At 54.1% G+C, this 14,223-nt stretch overlaps 1 protein-coding gene across 2 annotated transcripts; it reads left to right on the forward strand.

Moving 5' to 3' along the window:
• The first annotated feature begins 7,257 nt into the window (after positions 1-7,257).
• LOC135324519 (M protein, serotype 2.2-like) lies at positions 7,258-9,686 on the forward strand. 2 transcript variants are annotated; one of them, XM_064501070.1, is made up of 7 exons: positions 7,258-7,610; positions 7,688-7,738; positions 7,835-7,912; positions 8,093-8,149; positions 8,331-8,390; positions 8,495-8,559; positions 9,212-9,686. In XM_064501070.1, the coding sequence occupies exons 1-7, from the start codon at positions 7,587-7,589 to the stop codon at positions 9,381-9,383; spliced, it is 507 nt and encodes a 168-aa protein (XP_064357140.1). In that variant the 5' UTR covers positions 7,258-7,586; the 3' UTR covers positions 9,384-9,686. The 2 variants fall into 2 exon arrangements, with proteins under 2 accessions (XP_064357140.1, XP_064357139.1); XM_064501069.1 differs by having other exon boundaries at positions 7,688-7,912.
• The last annotated feature ends 4,537 nt before the right edge of the window (positions 9,687-14,223 follow it).

The raw sequence follows: 14,223 nt of genomic DNA on the forward strand, positions 1-14,223 counted from the left end.
CCCTGTTCTACCTGTAGCCAAACTGTTGAGATCTGCACTCGATAAATGAACCATAAAGCAGGTGGAAGATTGGCTGGTCCATCAGGCCCAAAGGCTGTGATTAGTGGTATGAGGAGGCCAAACTGGTGTCTGGTTACTGGTGGCATCCCTCTGTGATCAACACAGGGGGCAACACTGTTGAACTTCTTCATTAATGGCCTGGACCATGGGGTGGGCGTGCACTCTTCGCAATTTTGTGGACTATGTGCAATTGGAGTGAGCCCCTGAGCAAGCTCATTTAGTTCCCTCTGCATTGAGGAGGTAGGTTGGACTGGGGCACATGACGTCCAGAGGTCTCGTCCATCCTAAGTGCTGTGATTCAATCACAGTTCATGTTTCTTGGGAGAGCTCTGTAAAGACAGAGTAGGCACAGGAAGAAGACAGGGCAGAGAGGCAGAAGAGAAAGGAAGTATGTCAATATAAATAGAGTTGATTCTCAGCAGAAAATTTCCCCATTCAAAGTGCTGGTAGCAAATATGACATGACGAAAAACTGTACGTGTATATGTATATAGTCAAACAGAGATAGTAATTACTGACTTTACTGTTATGGCATAGAGTTCTTTGAATAGGTGAACTTTTGACTAAAAGTTTACATTCAGGCCTTTATTAGTTGGGGCACCTACAGAGGCTATTGCTGCCCAGGATGCCCTGGGGTCACTGTGTTCCCAGGTGGTGCTGGGAAATGTGATCCAGGAGCTACAGGAACCTTTCTGGAGCATTTTCTGAGCTGGTCACCAGGAGAAGTCTCTCAAGACCTCTCAGGGGGACACCTTATTTCTCTCTATTGCCTAGAAAGGGAAGTGCAGGCAGCTGGATTAGGCAGAGACATCTGCATGGAAGGGTCTGGCACTGGGTGAGATCAGCCTCCTCCCTGTCGCTGCCTAAAATCAGTTACACTTCATTGACCGTGCTGGGAGTGTGGCTAGGTGCTTAGGGCCTCCTTTAAAACAGCACTGCAACACAGGCATGTTGAGATTGGTGCCAATTTGGCCATCCAAAGATATCTCATTTCATTGAAGCCGGTCACCCTGTTTTCCACTGCTGGTCAAGAGAGCTCGAGCCCTTAGAGTGCGCCTTGCTCTTTGGAATGAGTGAGGAGTGGCATGGACAGCCCTGGGCAAGGAATGGTTCTGGTGAGCACTGGGCTCTGTGTGAGAAACAGTGTTGTCTGTTATCATGCTGTAGGCCTGATTATAACAGAAATGTTTAGAAAGTGACAATAAACCTGACATGAGAAAGAAATTAAAGAAAATGAAAGCAAAGAATTCTTTTTTACACTTTTCAGCTTTTAACAGTCTGTATTCTTATAATCCTCCTGCTGGTGTTGGGGGGGGGGGGGGGGGATACTCTGCATGTGCGTGTGTGTGTGTGTTTTGTAAAGGAAAGTGATTTCCAGATCTGGGGTGAGATGCAGTGACAGGGACATGGACATGTGGTGCCTTTGTAGGTGCCTTGGTCCCCTCTGCCCAGCCTCCGTCTGCAGCTCAGAGGGGCTCTGGTCTCCCGCAGGTCAACTCTGAGAGCTGCCAGGCCCAGGCAAGTACCTCACATACACCAGGGCCTCTCCAAGTGCCACTGGGTGCTTGTGATTAGACACCTGAGCTCTGTATGAAAAGGTGAGGGACTGTTTAAAACTGTTTTAAAAATATGAGCACCTTTTCCTCAGCTGAAATAATTCAATAATTTTAATAAATTGTCCATGTTTTCCCTTGAGGAACTCCTGGAAATTTTTGGGAAGGGTATGAATCCCAGGAGAAGAAATATTAGTCTCCCTCAAACTTGCATTATCACTGCTCTGTCAAGGTACAAAATCTGTACAGAGGAACTTTCCAGTTTTCCACTTCTCCTGCTCCTCTTCCTCTTTATTCACTCAGCTACCTCTCATCTCTCTCATTGCAGCTCTGAGCTTGAGCTTGCCTCCTCTTTCAGGAGTCTCCTTGTCTCTTTAGACAACAACTGAATTGTGGTGTTCTCTCTCCTTTCCTGTCTAGCTGTCAAAAATCTTTCTAGCAAGGTTATTCCTTGTGGAAAGTGGACCTCACTGGAGGCAGCCTGGACTTGGCATGCAGTTAAGGAGTGTATTTTATTTTTCATTCAAATGTAGCGTGTTTTGTTGCTTTGATCACAGTTCAGAATTATCCTCCTATGTCTCTTTGCAGCTAGTTCTCAAAGGAAAGCAGGTGGGAATTGGTGCATAGAGGCTGTAACACTCAGCTACAGACGCCAGTGGAAAAAGGGTTGATTTTTACAAGGGTGATGTAGGTCCCCAGTGGCCGAAGAGAGAAATGGCAGGACTGGGGAAGTGGGAGGAAGGCTGTTTGTACATGTCTGCTGTCAAAAATCCTGCTTTTCTCACACATCAGGATTCATTGGGAGACCCTCTGAGTCACTATGAATTGGAGAATGTAGATATCACTTGTTCTGTAAGTTGAAAAGTAAAGAAAACTTTGAAAGCCGGAATATTTTGTCTTTTTTTAGGTGCTCATTGATATCTTCCTCTTGTAAAGACACTCCTGAAACCTCTCCAATTAGCCACTCCAGATCTGAAGAACTGAGGGAAATTATGGAGATAGATGTGGCTCCCTAGGGCTTTTTACATTGCAGTGACCCCTCAGCAGGGGTATTTGGTGCTGAGTCCATGAACCTCAGATTCTGAGAGGAGAATGAACCAACCTCTCAAGAAGTTGCATTCAGAAGCAAATCATAAAGTTTCTTGGAGTATTAATGGGTCCCCCTGAGGGCCATTACTCACACAGCCTCCCCAGGGGCTGATGAGAGCAGAGGCAGTTATTACAGATAGATAAAGAAAATGTGCAGGTAGCTCTGATGCCTAGAAAACCTGGATGTGTTTTATCATACCACATGGCCATCACTGACACCCAGCCCCTGAGTAGGGTGATGGTTTCCCTCCTGCTTTGCTCAGGGCTCTTTGTGGGGGCAGTGTGAGGGTGGGGGTGTGCCACACTGAGTGAGGGACAGTGAGATGGCACCTCGCAGGCCCCCCCAACAGGAGGAGGAAACAAGGCCCCGGACTACAAGGAAATGGTGTCTTCTGGCTGGCCTCAGTGGCAGATACAGGAGCCATAGCCAGGAGGACAAAGATCTCAGTCCTGTCGGAAGCTTTCAGCCTTGGCAGTGCCCCTGGCCATCTCCACCCCAGGCTGTCCTACACTGTCCCACGCCTGTGCCTGCTCCACTGCAGCCTGTAGACACCCAGCCTGCTTCCCCTCCTTGCTCTCACCCAGGGATCTGCCCACCTTTACTGAGGTCTCTCCACCCTCCCTTGCTTTTCCTTCAAACACAAAGCCAGGGGCTCACCACAGACTCCCTCTGCCTGACCTCTTGCACCACAGCACTACCCTTCAAGGGGCATTTCTTTTTCTATCATCCATTCTGAACCTCTCAAGCTGAAGACTGTGGCTGCTTCTCCTTCTCATGCTGCTTCCCACACCAAGAAAATGGCCACCATCTCTGAAACCACCCTTCAAGCACTCATGGGCTGCTACTCTAGTGCCCTTAGCCTCCACTTCACCAGGATAATGTAGCCCAGGTCCCTCAGCCTCCCTGTACAGCTCACGTGCTGCATGACCCATACCTGCTCTTGGCACACCTCTGCACCCTCTCCAGGTCCTCCCCATTCCTCCAGCACTGGGTGTAACACACTTGGACACACTATTCTCCAGATGTGGCCTCCCCAGGGCTGGGTTGAGGGGGATAATAACTGTCCTTGTCTGGGGGGCCACACGCTTCCTAATGCAGCCCCACATGCAGCTGGCTGGATCTGTGGTGAGCATGCTCCACAGGCTCATATGGCATCCCTCATGATGTCCAGGCCCTTCTCCTCAGGGTCACTCCCCCAAGGCCCAACCTGCCGCTTTTCCTTGCACAACTTCAGGAGGTTTCTCTTGGCCTCATCTCCAAGCTTCTCAAGGTCCCTCTCGACTCAAGCTCCTTTGTGTCAGCTGTGAATGTGTGTGTGTGTAGATGGCTCATCCTTTCTTGCCATGATTCTGACAGGATAACAGCATGACCAACTGCAGGACACCATAGATAAAGACCATACTATTTTAAAGGAACATCTGGAAATGGTTGAAGTGAGCATGGCAGCCATCCCAGACAAGCCAAAGGGAGGTACAGAGCAAGCACAACCAGGGTCAATGGGTATAGGGTAAACAGAGGTGTACTGATTGCATGGGATGAGATCGTGATAATAAAAGAGAAGGGCTTGTAATGTGGAAAAGAGGGGGAAATGCAATAAAGGTTGAAGCCAATGAAAAATCAGGGCCACCTGGGGGTGCCTGCCAAGCAGCCCTGAATCTGAATTGCTCTGGCCAGATCAGGACAGGATACATGCAGTTGATCTAATCTTATTTATGTCTGACGTACTTCCATGACCGTGGGGAAGCAGAATGTTTTCCCTAAGGTCAACAAGGGAAGGCCTGAGGTGGAAGGAAATGCCAAATCATTCAGGCTGGAAGGGACCTCCGGTTGTCTCTAGCCCAACCTGCTTCTCACAGCAGGCTCAGCTGTCAGCTCCAAGCAGGTTGCTGAGGGCTTTAGTCATTTAGGTCTTGAAAACCTCTGAGGATGGAGGTGGCACAACCTCTCTGGGCAACCTGCCCCAGTGCTTCACTCTTTGGGTGGGTAAAACGTTTTTGCTTATCCCCAGCCTGAACCTCTCCTGTTTCAACTAATGCCCATTGGGCCACCTCCTCCCACGGTGCACAGTGGTGAAGAGGTTGGCTGCATCTTCTTGATGATCTCCTGGTAGGTATGGGCAGGCTGTCATTAGGTCTGCCCAAAGCCTCCTCTTCTCCAGGCTGAACAAACCCAGCTCCCTCAGCCTCCCACACTGACAAAGTCAAGCTTACAAATGTGTGCCTAGGTTGTTTAATGGATCTCCCAATCCTTCTGGATTTTACAGGATCTGCAGTATACCTTAGGCCTGTTAGAGTGCAATCAGCCTCATGCCATGACATTCTGCATACATCACACCCATTTGACATCATGTTGTGGTTACAGGTGTTGCAGATGGTAAGGAGGACAAGCAGTCATCCATAATTAAAAAGAGGTAACCTCGCACCACGAGGAAGGCCTGGCTCTGGGGATGCCATGCGTGGTGCTAAAACACATACAGAAAAGGAATTCAGGAGTGCAAGAATCGCAGTAGCTATCGCCAGAGATGCCAGAATCACCCATCCCTTTCAGTTGGAAGCGACCTTGGGAGGTTTCTAGTCCAACCTCCTGCTCCCATTGGGATCAACACTGAAGTCACACTAGAGTTCCTCTGGGCTTTGTCCAACAGTGTCCTGAAAGCCTCCAAGAACAGAGAGGCCATAACCTCTTCAAATGCTTCATTATCCTCACTGACTTTTCTCCCTGCTATCCCATCTTAGTTTTTAACCATTTCCTCTCATTCTGCTGCCATGAATCCCTGTAAAAGGCTGGTTCACTATCAGTGGCCACCTTGAGTTGGGAAGCTGCTAAGAGTCACCCCAAAAGCCTTACCTTCTCCAGGCTGAACAAGCCCCGTTCCCTCAGCCTCTCCTCCCAGGGCAAGTGCTCCAGTCTCCAAGCACCTTGGGGACCTGCCACTGAAATCACTTGGAGTGATCAACAGCATTCTTCTGCACGGGGCCCCAACTGGATGCAGGATCTAGATGTGCTCTAAGAAGCCCGAGTAGAGGGGGATAGTCACTTCCACTGATCTCCTGGCTTTGTTCTGGTTCATGCAGGCCAGGATGCTGGGGCCTCCATGTCTGCCAAGGAATGCTGCTGGCTCATGTTCAGTTCGCTGCCCACAAAGACTCCCAGGTCCTTATCCTCAGAGCTCCTGCCCAGCCAGGGACTCCCCAGTGTGTATCGCTCCAGGGTGTTGGTCTCTCCGAGGTGCAGGGCCTGGCATTTGTCCTTCTGAATTTCACAAGGTTCCTGACAGCCCATTCCTCCTCCCGGCTGAGCTCCCTCTGAATGGCAGCCCTCAAGCATGTGACTGTTGTCCCGATCCAATATCGGGAAGGTTTCGTGATGATCCCAAGGACGAGATTAAGACCCTAAAACCGGTCAAATGTCGTACAACCTTTTACCTTTATTTTCAACGGAGTGGAGAGAAAAGGTGGGGAAAGGCAAAGAGGAGAGGGGAACAAGGGTAAGGGGAAAAGACAGAGAAAGTTGGAAAAGGAGAAAAGAAACTAGCTACCGCCACTCCGAGTCCGATGGTGTTCTGCTGACTCCGCCCGAGATCTTCAGTCGTTGCAAGCAAGCCCCCCCCCATTCACACAGTCTGCAGTTTTTATAGGTTCTTGCCCCACCTCTGGGAGGTGCTTCCTCGCTTCCCATGCAGATTAACTGTCATGCGCAGTCCGCCCTCTCGGAACCTTCCAGAAATGGGCTGGGGCATCTGGGGGGGATCTCCTGCTCATGCGCAGATGGCAAATGTGTACGTGCAGTTCGTGCCAGACATGCTGTTTCCCTAGAGGCGACCTTCTGCCCTTTTTGCACCCTTTTTGCCCCATGCAGGTGCACGAGGCTGTTTACCTCGCGGACGGCTCCCAGGGACGCCGGTGCAGCATTGCCCGACACGCCTTGGCAGTAGCGGCTCTGCAGCAGCAGCAGCAATGTCGAGACAAAATTGCATTTAGTACCAGTTCTCTACACAAGCTCTCAGCGGGGATGAGGGTGGGGGTCTGAGCCCCCAAAGCCCAGCAGTCTTGCCCTCACCAATGCACGTCCCTGCGGGCTGGTGTCGAGGTGGCCGTGTCTAGACAGCCCTGGGCGGGGCTGAGGCCTCTGCAACCCCCAGGTCCCCCTCGGGCTCCAGCAGCCCCACAGCGGTGCTGCCAGAGAGGAGCAGTGAGGTCAGAGAAGAGCAGCCGTGTCACAGCAGCCTGGGGCAGGGCAAGGCAGGGCGGGCTGGGGCGACCTCACAGTGGGGCAGAGCAGCATCCTTGGCATTCGGGACACCGAGCTGCCTGCGGCCCCTGGGAGAAGGGCTCTCTCGGGCTGAGGGGGTGAAGCGCCTTTGGCCCAGAGGAGCTGCCGGCCCCTCGGCCTGCAGTGCATGCCTGTGCCCATGGAGCTGGAGGACTTGCAGCTCTGCTTGCGGCGGCACCAGGATGAACGCCGGGACCTGCTGGAGAAGCTGCTGGAGCAGGAGCAGGCTTGTGGCGTCCTGCGAGCAGCTAGCAGCGCGTTGGAAGAAGGGATGGCTGGGTGGGCATGGCTCCATCCTGCTCGGGGCTGAGACTCGGGTCCCGGAGGCTGTCTGCAGCCCCTGCACGCCTTGGCCCTCGATGGGGGCCCTGCGGGGCTGGGTGGAGGTGGGGGGCGGGCCCTGCCACCCGTCCCGGAGGGCTCTGGGTGCTACCCGCCTGCCTGGGTGCCTGATCTCTGCCCCGGGGGTCTGCACTCAGCAGCCTCCCCTCTCCTCAACCCTGCAGGCTGCAGCGCTCCTGGGAGGGGGCTGAGGAGCCCGACGTGGGGCTGAGGGAAGAGCTCAGCACCCTCTTGAGCTGCCTGAAGGAGAGCGAGCAGGAGACAGCTGCAATGCAGGAGCAGCTCCGGGGCTTGGTAGGTGCTGGGGATGCCCGGGTGTGTGCACGGGGGGCTCCAAGGCCTGCTCCCCAGCACTGTCCCCATCCCTGCAGGAGCAGGAGAAAGAGGAGCTCCGCACCACCCTGCAGGAGCTCACCACCGAGGTACCGAGAGCCCCGTGCCAACACCCCCTCGGACACCCCTCTGGCTGCCCCACGACCCCCTCGCGCTTGGCCCTCACCCCCGGTTCATCTCCACAGCACTTGGCCTTGGCAGCGCAGCATGCCCAGAGCTCCCAGCAGCTGGAGAGGACCAAAGAAGTCCTCCCGCAGCTCCAGGTGAGGCAGATGCTCCGCTGTCCAGCTGGCTCCCCCAGGGACCCTGAGAGGGGTGGGGGGGACTGCGTGGTTTGGGGACGCCCAGTCTCAGCCAGGGCCCTGGGCCTAGAGCCCACACTGGTCCCTGGGGGTCCTCCAGCTCCCCCCACCGAGATGCTCCCACTGCCTCTTCTCTCCCAGGCAGAGCTGACGGAGGTGAAGGCCGAGGGAGACGCGGCCCGGAAGGAGCTCCACCAGGTCTGTAACCCCCGTGAAAACACCGCTTAGGTGGGCAGAGCTGCTGGGTGTGGTGCCAGCCCCCAAGGACGCCTGTGTCCCTGCCTCCCTGGCCCCGGCTGGCCTCGCAGCGCCCTGCAGACTGACTGGGCATCGCCAGTCCCACCTGGGCTCTGTGCAACGTGGCCCGGTTGCTTTGCAGGAGAAGCAGTCAGCAGCCAAGCTGGCAGAGGCCCTGCGGGAGCAGGCTGAGATCGAGAAGGTACTAGGCGTAGGAAGCAAGGCGGGACGAGGTCTTTGTGTGGGGAAAGCCCCCTCACGGTGGGCTTGGCGTGGACTACTGAGCAGGGCCCTTCCTTCGTCCAGGTGCTGAGGAAAGAACGCGAGTGCCTCCGGGAGAGACGCGAGGGCCTCCAAGGGCAGACAGTGGGGTGAGTGGGGACAGGCCCCCGCGCCCAACCTGTGGGGTGGGGCTCTGTGCAGCTCCCAGGTCTCTGTGTCCCCAGTCCCAGCTTGGGAAGGGCTGTGCCAATCCCGGACAACAGAGCCCCTGATCTCATCCTCCTCCGATGACATCTAAGCTGCTCCCAACCCCACTAGAATGCCTCTGGAGCACTCCCAACAGCCTCTGCGTGGCTTCAGACCTTCCCTGAACAGCGGTCGACCACTCGCACAAGCTCTAAAATCCTCTGCCGAGTGCTGAACAGCTCTGGACAGCCCTAAGGGGCTCTGCAACAGCTTTCAGCCTCCCTTCGAGTCCTCCAAACCTTCTCGGAAGGGCCCAGTGCCTTTTCCAAAGTACCTGATGGAAAGAAAAACAAACAAACAACCCGCACACTGGTTGGCTCTGTGAAGCAGCTCTGAACAGCTCTGAAGAGCTCCAAGCCTCTCCTAAATGCCCTCCGAGCCTGACGTGGGAAGGGAGTGGAGGGAAGGGTGTTTTTGATGCTGGGAGCCTGGGGTGCCTTGCCTCAGCCCCAGCAGAGCCTGTCCAGCACCCCGGGTCCCTGTTGCCCATCTGGTGGTCCCAATGCCGGCCGAGCTCGCTCCTCACACCCCAACTGCCTGTGGTGCCCACAACAGGGGGAAGACGGAGCAGGCGGCCAGGCTGTCCACGTCACTTATGCGGGAGATGGTGGCTGTGAAGCTGGTAGGACGGACAAGCCCGACGGGGGCCTTGGGGAAGAAAGGGTGTGCAGGGCACCCGCTGGCTTTGGGGGCACTGGTCTCAGTGGGGATGAGGGTGGGGGTCTGAGCCCCCAAGGCCCAGCAGTCTTGCCCACACCGACACGTGTCCTGCTGTGCCTTGACCTGCAGGAGGAGCAGCTGGTGGCAAAGAGGCAGGGCATCACTTTCTGGCTGCAGTGAGTTGCCGCGTGGGGCTCGGCGTGCCAGGGCTGGTGTGCGGGGGGTGGGATGCCCAGGCTGGCGGTCCCAAGGCATCCATCAGCTTCTCCCTTCTCAACACGGACACAGCTCAGGATCCCTTCTCCCGGGGTTGCGGAGGTGGTGGTTGTTTCTGGGCTCAGTAGGGAGATGAAGAGCAGAGCCGAGATGCTTGGGCGCTTTAGCTGAGGCCCAGGAACGGGGCAGGGGGGTGGTGTGCCCAGCATGATGCAGGGTGCCAGTTGCTGGCCTGGTGGCATCTGCAGGTGATGTCTGGAAACAGATGAGACAGATTTCTCCCCTCCGCTGTCTTAACCCTCTCCTGGCCTGCAGGAAGCTGTTTGTGCTCCTCGCCTGCCTGCAGCTCGTGTTGCTCTGCCTGGTCCTGCTCACGAGGGACAGCATCAGCCGGGACCTGCCCTGCAGGCTGGCGTCCACCTTTGGGAGCTGCCCAGCGTGGCCACCACCCTTCTGATACCCCTGGCCTTGCACTGCATGGGGTGGAGAGTGACAGGGACGCTGGGCGCCGTGCAGACCGGCAAATGTCCAACCCTGCAGCACCACCCTTCTCCCGGGGCACCGCTGCACACATCTGGAATGGCATGTGCAGGCACACTGCACAGCCAGCTGTGACTCCACCTTGCTGTGGAGGACGTTTGCCTGCCAAATACTTGCCACCGAGCTCACCCTGCCTTTAACAATAAAAAGCACAGCTGAGAACCCTGACTCCTCCCTCTGTGATTTTTCCTTGGAAAGAGACTGACTTGGTCATGGAATTTCAGCTGCCTGATGTAGGACTGACGGGGGGTGCCAGGGGGATGCTATGCTTGTCCAAACTCCTGTTTTCAACTGTAGCTTAAAAGCTGCCATTCCTTCTTAACATGTCTGGCGATGGATTGAGCTGCCTCTAGCAAAGACTTACGCTGGCCGGGAAACACTGTAACACCCTGCTCTGCTCTTACTGGGAAACCAAATGTGAGCTGGAGTTAACTGGAAGTGGGCTGAACCAGCGATGTTTTGTGCAGTGACTTCCAGCTCTTCTTGTCCTATGCATTAATCCACCTCAAACACTCCATGCTTCAGAGCTTTTCCAAAAGGAAGGTATTCATCCACAACTTGTAGCTTTGAAACCAGACTTCAGAAAGGAGATGATGCCTCATAAATGCAGTGTGTAAAGCTGAGTACACTATTTTTTGCTGCAAAGAAATGAAAAGTGGAAAGGCGAAATCTGTTAATAATTCCGTATCCTGAACCCCACGGAAAGGGCAGAGGCCCTCAGGGCCTTCTTTGCCTGAGGTTTTCCTGGTCCACTTTTCCCTTCGGAGGCTGTGGCGGACAGATGAGTGAACTTTTGCCTTGAACATTTCTTGGTACATAAGATGCAAGCAAACCATAACCCCGAACAAGCCATCTGTTCCCAGCGGAAACAGGACTGAGCTGCTGCGACCCCTGAAATGGTCTCCCTGCGACCATTCGGGACACACCGAGCCTGCGCTGAACCAGACCACGATCGGGCAGAGACTTTGGGACCTGGACTGCAAATTACTGCCGCTTAGCACAACTTTTATAAAAGTTGCTTAGCATGAGTAGCTAAATTTGCTGAAGCCTTAGGCCGCACTCCCTAGTTCAGTGAGAAAGGGCCCCAGAGCTGGTGCAGACTGGAAAGATAAGGGAGTTACCAGCAGTTTGCATTCCTATGCGTCGCACTCCGGGAGGGAGGATGTCAAGGCTTTGAAATAAGGCCTGCTTGGGCGCCAGGACCCTGAGAAACAAAGCCTCCCCTCACTGCTGAAACAGTGTTAATTAGGGGGGTCTGGATTGTATCCTCTTCATCAGGACCTTGGAAGATAACACTGTAAGTGTTAATTGCTGGAACAACACCTGTTTGTCAAGGCCCTGAGAAAGAAGGGCAGAGTAAAGATAACAATGATGAGACCCAATAAGGGAGCAGGAGACCCCAGACCAAAAGATTACTATTGGTCTGAACTGCCGCATGAGGGGAGGGAAACTTAATTTGAAAAGCTATAATTGCCCAGGGTTGTTTCCTTTTTGGGGGGGGGGAACTCGCTCTCTTGCTCTCTCGTCCCTCGTCGGAGGCACCCAGCTTGAGCTGTGATTCGAGCGGAGTCAGCGGAACATCATCGGCCTCGGAGTGGTAGTAGCTAGCTTCTTCTCTCCTTTTCCAACTTTTCTCTATCTTTTCCCCTTACCCTTGTTTCCCGCTTCCCTTCGCCTCCCCTTTGCTTTTCCCCCCACCTTTTCTCTCCACTCTGTGGAAAATAAAGCTAAAAGGTTGTACGATATTTGACCGGTTTTAGCGTCTTAATCTCGTCCTTGGGATCGTAACGAAACCCTCCCGATATTGGATCGGGACATCTAATTGGCGTCACGGACAGGATCCCTTGAGACGAGAGTGTCATACAACCTTATGGTGTGCTGAGCGAGTGTGTGTGAACGAGACGTACGAACAAGTACAAAGCGAGTGTGGAGTTCCGATCCGCGGTTCCGCTCTCCCGTGAGGGAAGCGGCCGGAGATGAACGAAGCGTAAGGAAGGAGTGAATGCTGAGATCTTTAGTATACTAGTTTGGCTCCTGAGGGTGTATAGGGGAAACTTGGATTTTAAGGTGTGACCCCCTCAGGATGAAATCCCCTTTGTAGGACATTTTTGTACTAGTTTGTGGTTTGGCTCCTGAGGGTGTATAGGGGAAACTTGGATTTTAAGGTGTGACCCCCTCAGGATGAAATCCCCTTTGTAGGACATTTTTGTACTAGTTTGTGGTTTGGCTCCTGAGGGTGTATAGGGGAAACTTGGATTTTAAGGTGTGACCCCCTCAGGATGAAATCCCCTTTGTAGGACATTTTTGTACTAGTTTGTGGTTTGGCTCCTGAGGGTGTATAGGGGAAACTTGGACTTTAAGGTGTGACCCCCTCAGGATGAAATCCCCTTTGTAGGACATTTTTTGTAGTAGCTTACGGTTTGGTCTCCCAGGAGCGTATAGGGGAAACTTGGACTCATTTAAGGTTTGGCCCTCCCGGGACGAAATCCCCTTTGTAGGATATGGCCGCCCAGAAGGCAGGCAACTTTTGTGGAGAAATCGAGAAACTATATGACCTTTTGGAAATACACTGTTCTCGCCCCTCGCCCTCAGGACGAGACTGGGCACGGAACCATTGGTCCCAATTGCAAAGTGTAGTGGACCGGATAGCGGTCTTGCAAAAAGAAGCTAAAGTTAAGAGAGGAAAAGGGAAAGCTATTGTTTGTGCCGTGTTAGGAGCGTGCCTAGCAGCTGCGGTGGAGGAGAAGAAGGGGGCACCTTGTCAGGCGGAGGCTGCGAATGCCGCGCTGCAAGCGGCGGTAACAGCCCTGCAAGAACAATTACGGGAAACCAAGCGGGCGCTGGAGGAGGAGAAACACCAGGGTCTGATATTGAAAGAGGAGCTAAGAAACCAGCTCCTGAGGGAGACAGACACCCTTGCCGAAGGTGAGGTGCTGCCTGAAGGAAAAAGGGTACGCCAAATTTACCCCCAAAGGGACCTAAAAAGACTAAAGGAGGCCGTAGACAACCCCCCCCATATGTGCCCACTAGTCAAAACAGAATATATATACGAGGATGATAGCGACAACCGCCCTGAGGTTGTTACCAAAGAAATCCCTTTCACAGCTACCGAATTGGCCAAGCTGCGAAAGGATTTTGCCAGAACGGCTAGGGAATCCGAAACCGAATACGTGTGGAGGGTATCCCTGTCGGGGGGGGACGGAATCCTGCTATCTGAAAAGGAGGCAGAGGGATATTGGGGCCCAGGCGTGTTCCTGACAACCGGCGATCGCCGAGCCCCGTGGTCCCTGACTCAGAGGGCCGCATATTGGGCGGGGGGGCTGAACCCTTTGGAAAGGGGGGATCCCCTAGCTATAACAGGTTCCGTCGATCAGTTGCTGGAAAGTGTACAAAAGGCAGCTTGTCTGCAAATGATGTATGATCGGGAACTCAAGCCAAACCTGAGCTCTCCGATGTTATTGCCAGTAGATCCCGAGAGGATGACACCCCTAATACGGGGACTTCCTGATTCCCTGAAACCTATTGGGATTCAATTGCAGGGGAGAATCCAAAATGTGCCCCGCGAGGAGAGAATTGCAGCTGCCCTGGAGGGGATGGTAACCCCCGAGCATCAGCGGCTGGGAAAAAAAGGTGTGGACCTGGGGGGAGGTAGCCCAGGAACTGATCAATTATGGGAGGAAATATGGGCCAGTCGGCCGGACTTACCAAAAAGCAGAAACTAGGGCCGTGTGGGCAGCAGAGCCAGCAAACAAGCCGCTGGCATTCTCTGGGAGGAGCCCAGACTTGGCCAGAAGAGAAAGATCCCTGACCCGGCAGGGACTATGGCAACTGGGGCTGCAAAAGGGTGTGCCCCGAGACTTGATGGATGGGCTCTCAACCAAAAAACTAGAGCTTCTGGTGCGAAGGTGGTCCGGACAGGGACTCCCGCCCAGACCGAAACTACCTTCCGCACCGGTGTTAAACGTGGGAGAGGGGTTTGAGGGGGATGAAAGGGAGGCGGAAAACTAGCTCCTCCGTCCCCTCAGGGTGAGGGGGGAGGCCGAGGGTGGATGTTTATAAGACAGCTCACCTGCAATAACAAAGGGGATTTGTTAATCACTGTAGCGGTGGGGCCGAAGAGAAGGCCTGTAACCTTTTTAATTGACACAGGG

Source organism: Dromaius novaehollandiae, chromosome 32 (genome assembly GCF_036370855.1).
Source record: "Dromaius novaehollandiae isolate bDroNov1 chromosome 32, bDroNov1.hap1, whole genome shotgun sequence".
Lineage (NCBI taxonomy): Eukaryota > Metazoa > Chordata > Aves > Casuariiformes > Dromaiidae > Dromaius > Dromaius novaehollandiae.

Coding starts and splice junctions, on each gene's coding strand:
- LOC135324519 (XM_064501069.1), top strand. CDS start 7,587: ATGCAGGAGCAGCTCCGGGGCTTG. Junction 7,913..8,092: donor AAGTCCTCCCGCAGCTCCAG/GTGAGGCAGATG, acceptor CTTCTCTCCCAG/GCAGAGCTGACGGAGGTGAA. Junction 8,391..8,494: donor AGCAGGCTGAGATCGAGAAG/GTACTAGGCGTA, acceptor TCCTTCGTCCAG/GTGCTGAGGAAAGAACGCGA.